We start from the raw sequence: 6526 nt of genomic DNA on the forward strand, positions 1-6526 counted from the left end.
GGTATAATAACGAGGAGAGATTATCCTGTATATGTATAGTTAAAGTACAAACCTTCTAATTGTGACTGAAACTGTCACAATGTTGGTGGTACATCGCAACGCTCACAATGACCAAATGATGGGGTGATCACATTGGGCTATTTTCCTTCGACATCCTACCTCCAACCTCCATTTGAATAACTAGAATAGGACTTCCCTCACAGAAATCTAGACTTTTCTAAGAACATTTCAACAGTACGTCTAGCATTCGTATAGATTTACAATCTATTTGCTCATCATTCGGCTTAGATGGAAAGATAATTTGATATTTGGAGATTTGAAAAATAGAATATTGTAACCGAAGTCGTTTTTACTCAAACGAACTCTCAACTGTGGGTTCCAGGCCGATGGTGACGTAGATTACAGAACTGAACAAATAGTCTCCTAAAAACATAATAACATTTCCGTTTCGTAATTTTTGGTCATATTACTTGTTCATCTGACTTTACTGACAGACTTATATACCGTCATAACAATAATTAGATAGCCAGAACAATCTAGTTCCAATTATGTTGGAACAAAGAAACAACCACATTGATGACCATACACGGCACATTTCAACAGGGAAACACATATTTCACACTTTATGCAGCACATAACCTGAGTAAACGCTGAATAAATACATATATAATACAATACAGAAATAATTTGAACCAATACCTATAATAATATATTTTATCCAAATAAGGAAATGACATTTCAATATTGAATATACATAACAAAGACTAACCAGAGGTCCTTGTCTTCTTCATAGGCTCGACGACCTCTGGAAGAGACTGTGACAGTTTCTTTGATGTGTAGAATCCTCTGTGCCAAAAGTGCTTCTTTTAGGTACGCAAGTTAATGTCGATTCATAAGCACTGGACGATTTGGATCGAGTTTGATCTGTTGTCGTCACATTTAGTTTATTTAAAGTGGTAATGCTTGGGACTTACGCTCAGAGGAACCCGAATTCAAAGCTCGCTACAACCAAAACTGATTGCTTGAATTACATTGCTGTTTTTAATGAATTGTTTTATAATAGTTACAGCAGCGAATCGTATTAGCTTAGTTACCATCTTGCTCACTGGTGTCCATTGGGTCTCGTAGAAAACGGGTTTCAGGACTGTAGATTTCAGTCGGCCTAACCCTTGGTATAAAATAATATCAGGTGTCAAGACTTTTGATGATCTGAGTGACGGAGTGGTAACGCTTGGGACTCGCGCTTAGCGGGATCCGAGTTCGAAACTCGCAACGACCCGTGCCTGATTGTTTGATATACTCATACATATACCGGTATATTTATACATATCCAGGTAGGTATATACACACTCTTCCATAAAAGCACTACTGAATCAAAGGCTTGGTTTATCATCAATTGTTTTCTCTGTACTTCATAAGTAGGCTTTAGTTTTATTAGCTAAGCTATAAAATTGAAGAGAATCATTAAGAGACGCTGTCCCTAGTCCAGTTTCAGATTGTGTTATTTATGTTACATAAACTTCACGTATTGAAATTGTGTCGTTCACTATTGGCCATTTTCTTAATTCTTAGTGGCAAAACTAAGACTAACAACATTAAAAAGAATATCGCAGTTATTGATCAGATTTTGTAGAAAAATGTTTCCTTTATTTTCCAGTTTGAGTTTGCCTCTTCAGGTTTGTTTTTTCTCGTCTACCCAAAGTTTAATTGCAAATAGTATTTTATTTTCATAACATCACTGCATTTTACCATTTTGAAACAATAATAATGAAATATTCTTAAAATTAGATTAATACACAAAGACACATCTTAATAAATCTCAGTTTTGCAAATGATGACTAAGTGTGAATAAATTGAAATCCTTTTCTATTCATTTAATGTTTCTTGTGAATGGACAGGTCGGGTAAATTATTCCCCTGATGATTGTTTAATACATGAGTATTTCTACATTTTTATATAATGTGAAGGAAGCAAACACATTTCTCTTTCTAAAATCTTTATTAGGCTTTCCAGTTTTTCTTCGAGTTCTACCAGGAGATATTAGTTAAATATTGTGTGACATCGTTTCATAACACATTGCATTCTTTTCTTCGAGCCTGTTCTCTTCTCGATAAAACTTTTCCTTCTTCCAGCGGCGGCGCCAGGAATTTTTAGTTGGGGAGGCTAATGGGGGGCTGAGCAAATTTTTTGGGGGGTTAATAGTAATATGATAATACACATATATTATCCTCATTTCAGAAGGGGAGGGGGCTAATGGTTGGGCTAGCACTGATGGCTGACAAATCTTTAGCCCTGGCAATTAAAACTTCCACTTAATAAAATTATTTCAATGAGTGTTTTAAATTTTCAATTTGCTCATTTCAGTTGGGGGGCTAATGGGGGTGCTGGCCACTTCCCACTGCCCTCTTCCCTTTGATTGTAAGCCTTTTCTGACTGGTCTTCCTTATTTTGAAGCTTCAAACAGTCCCTGGGCAAGACCGCCTTCCCGAATCGCAGCCTGCATATTTTTCATTACTAAGAGGATCTCATCATAATCCTCCTTGCTGAAATCCTGTGTAGAGAGAGAAGGAAGGTAAATCATATTTCCTAAAGACAAGTATGTGAAAAAAACAATAGAATGGATTTGTGAGAAAATTAGTAGAGAGTTAAAAATAAATGCATATAATACATAATAAAAGTAGAGTGTATGTCGACAAAAGAATGCATAAAAAGTGGATTAGATTAAAGACAAAAGAACATGTGAAATGGAAGGGAATCTTTATCAAATAAAACACTTTGTACAAAGTGAACAGTGTAAATATATCGAGGGAGGAGGAAAGAAAGATCATGTAGAATATACACAAAAGAAAGATATAAAGGACGGGTGGAAGGAATACTCTGGAACTCAGTTAAATGCAGAATAAAATTGGAATACTGGCACGGGTCCCTGAGGATTGGAATCCGTCATGCGACTTCCAGATAACTCGCAGTGATGTCTGACGCCGACCCCTCAAACTTTGCTTTAAATTTGTTTATGGTGTTGGCTAAGTCATGACCCCACGAAACAAATATCCCTAAAATCGCCCGGTGGCAATAGCCATCTTTTATACAGAGCTAATTTTTCATTTTTAAACCGACGTCTCCTCCCCTTCTACAACTGCCGATCCCGCGCGAGCGTGTGGTCTGTCCTAGGTAGTCCTAAGTCCATCAGGAAGCGCGTCAACCTCACAGGGGCAGATAGGTACAGTAAGTGAACGCGTCGATCAACTTAGCGATATACTCCGCTGCTGATTGGCTCGCGCCTCGCATGTGATTGGCTCAGCCACGCACAGCTAGAATCGATAGATTTGTATAAACAGCCTTTATATTTACCAATAAAGCATTCTGAATGCAATTGTTGTCTTTACAAAGCCTTACCGGTAGCTAACCCGCTACATTGGTAAACCCGTCGACACCTCCGCAGCCGACGGCATCGAGACATCACCGCCCATCAACCCCAGCGCTCCGGAGGACCACCGCGTTGTTGCAGCCCAGATCCAGCTTCCTACCTTCACCCCCGTCAATATTGCCACCTGGTTCCGTCGTGCGAGGGTTCAGTTCAGATTGAAGAAGGTCAAGCAAGAGACGTCGCAAGCAGATTATGTCCTCACCGCCCTCCCTGACAAGACCTTCGAACTAATCGCCGAATGGTTAGATTCTAAACGCAGGGAACACATCCAGTAGGGGAACAGAAGACATTCCTCACGCAGCTGTTCATCCCCACTGCCGCCTCAAGGGCAAACAGGACTCTGTAGTTGGTCAAACAGCCCTTCGGTGACCAACGCTCTTCAGACGCCATCCTAAAAATACGGGCACTAACCTACATCTTTTTCGCAGAAAACGACGCCCACAAGATCATCGACATGCTTCGAGTTCTGTGGTTACAACGATACCCTTCCCCACCTATCACTCTCTCATATATATATATATATATATACATATATACATACATATATAATCCCATAATCACCGCCGAGTCTGTGTCTGCTGTCAATAACCAATTAACCAATTCCTTCTTCGATCGCCATAGTTTAGAATAGTTCGAGTGTCACTTTATAATTAGCATTTATCATTTATGTTTCACACTATTTTCAAATATACTACACTAAGGTATTGCCCTAAGTCGGAATTCTGCGTTGCCCTCCACTCTCAATACTAGTTGTTTGCTCTTTTCCTTTGTTTTGAACATACACTATTTCTCTCTTTCTCTCTCTCTCTCTCTCTCTCTCTCTCTCTCTCTCGCTGTATGTGCGTGTGCGCGTGAATGTTCATATGCACATCACTAAACTCGTTATGATTGTGCCTCCCAATTGCATCCAGACCATTGCATATCCCCACGACTGCGTGGCAGCTTCATGTCATTTGGACTTTGTTAATGTCCATGGAGAGTGGCAAGTCTCATTTTTTTTGTAGGTCCTTAAAGTATTACAAGAACTATTTCATTGGAGTGATTCCGTTCAACCCTAAAGGAACCGTCATATCTCTAAAATCTCATCTGATCCTCCGAGCAACGAGGACGCTAGTTTATATGGACACAACCAGACACTGTGTTTGACACTTCAAATGGAAAAACATTAACAAGAGGACTCTTACCTGGATATAGCATTCTCTCATGCAAATTAAATGCTTGATATCTTCAGTTACAACTCGGAGGAATTCGTCGGATATGTCCTGGGCCCTCACGTTCTTGAAACCAACTTTTCGTAGTCCTTCCTCGTAATCTGCCAGCGTATCCATGCTCCATCCTATTAAAAAACCCGATTTAGACAACAAGATCCTGCTCATACCAATGAATCATATTTGGTAGTAAATCACAGTGGAAATGATAGTTCCGTAACATAGTCCTTTACTGCTGATAAAGGAGAGAAAGGGCAGAGAATGATAAAGAGAGTAAAGTAAAAAACTTGAGTTACAATTGCTGAAGAGGGATGTGCGTTGTAAGTGGATTTCTAGCTGCTGTCGACACTGTCTAGACTAAAGAAAGTAATCATCCAATTGTATAATTAGGAAATATTATGTATTTGTAAGGAATACAGTACGGATGTTCGTGGTATAAATGGTACTGATCATATAGAAGGAAGGAATCGTGTTTCGCCAAAGATGAATAGATGAAAGGAATAGAGGAATGTTGCATGTGTGATGATGTTATCGATATTTGGATGAACAGAAGGAATCGATTTAACGTTTTATCATTATCATTAATGGAAATATTGAAAACTGAAATTTTATAATGAATTTAGAAAGTGAATACATTAGAAATGGGCATCACTCATAAGAATATAGTGATGCATTTCTTACTGCGCAGCTTGATGAGATCCTCAAGCTCTTTGGGTGGATTCTCTTTGTTCATCCGGCAGTCGTCGACCAAGAACAGCTTTCCTCCAGGTCGCAGCCAGCCCTGTGGAAGATTAGGATGTACATACATACATACATATACCAAGGCTTTTTCTCCCTTCCAAGGGAGGTAGCCAAAAAGGGAAAGGCATAAAAACACTCCCACCCATTTCATCCCTAAATACACTCCACACCCCTCCCGCCCTTCCTCTCATCTGAGCACCTCCTGGATGACGGGTCATCCCTGCACCCTGCCCACCGCCCTGGGTCAGAAGCAGTGTCGCAAGACACAGTACATCCACAGCAAGGCCGCTTCATTTAATCGGCGACCCCCCCTCTCCGTCCCCCTTTGCATATAAGGCGAGGACGGGGAGAAATCCCTTCGGGCTGCGTCAAAATTTACTCACACATACTACCCCACCCCCCACCCCCCCGCCCATTCCTCCTCATGCAGTCACAACATCATCCATATACAACCAAAGATTGGGATGTACAGAAGGGGAAGAGACATAAACGAACGACTATTAAGAGGTGCTCATGGGTTAAGTGATTTTTTTTATGGGGTTGGGGCATAAGTTACGGAGATAAGGGCATTTAGGATAAGAGAGCAGGAATCAGGAGATGCAATAGGCAGCTAGGGACAGTTATCGGCAGTTGTCATCACGAGAACCTATAAAGGTGTCAGGAGCATTCAGGGTTACCAGAGGCATGCTAAGGTTTTAGTTTGGCGTTATATACATCTGAGATCATCCGAAGCACCAAGGATATCCAATGCAAAAACAGTACCGTCCAGAGATGTTTGGGAACTTTCAGGGGATTCATTAAACTGTGGGAATTCTATGAGGAACCAGAAACATGAGGGAGCAGGCCAATGTTGTTCATGTTTTCAAATAGAGGTGACAAATCGCCTTATGCACAACTACAGGCCAATCATTCTGACGTCGGCTATAGGTAAAATGTGAGAATCAATAATAGCTAATAGAATCAGAGATCACATCGATAGACATAACTCTTTTCGTGGCCCACAGCATGGGTTCACCAAGGGTAGGTCATGTATAACTAATCTTCTATCTTTTTACAATAATGTCTACAAGGTATCAGATAATAATGATAGTTACGATATTATTTAACTTGACCTTAGCAAAGCGTTCGACAAGGTACCCCACCAGAGACT

General features: G+C 40.3%; 1 protein-coding gene across 1 annotated transcript in view; it reads right to left on the bottom strand.

Moving 5' to 3' along the window:
- Positions 1-1557: 1557 nt before the first annotated feature.
- The window catches only part of LOC143019995 (uncharacterized), a 21317-nt gene continuing 16348 nt past the window's right edge, over positions 1558-6526 (bottom strand). The window contains exons 5-7 of the mRNA XM_076176080.1: positions 5317-5416; positions 4612-4763; positions 1558-2551 (exon numbers count right to left, since the gene is read on the bottom strand). Of these exons, the coding sequence (XP_076032195.1) occupies positions 2444-2551; positions 4612-4763; positions 5317-5416 (360 nt within the window). The 3' untranslated portion in view covers positions 1558-2443. The remainder of the gene's footprint in view (positions 2552-4611; positions 4764-5316; positions 5417-6526) is intronic.

This window comes from Oratosquilla oratoria, chromosome 38 (assembly GCF_046742065.1).
Source record: "Oratosquilla oratoria isolate Oo_2021 chromosome 38, ASM4674206v1, whole genome shotgun sequence".
Lineage (NCBI taxonomy): Eukaryota > Metazoa > Arthropoda > Malacostraca > Stomatopoda > Squillidae > Oratosquilla > Oratosquilla oratoria.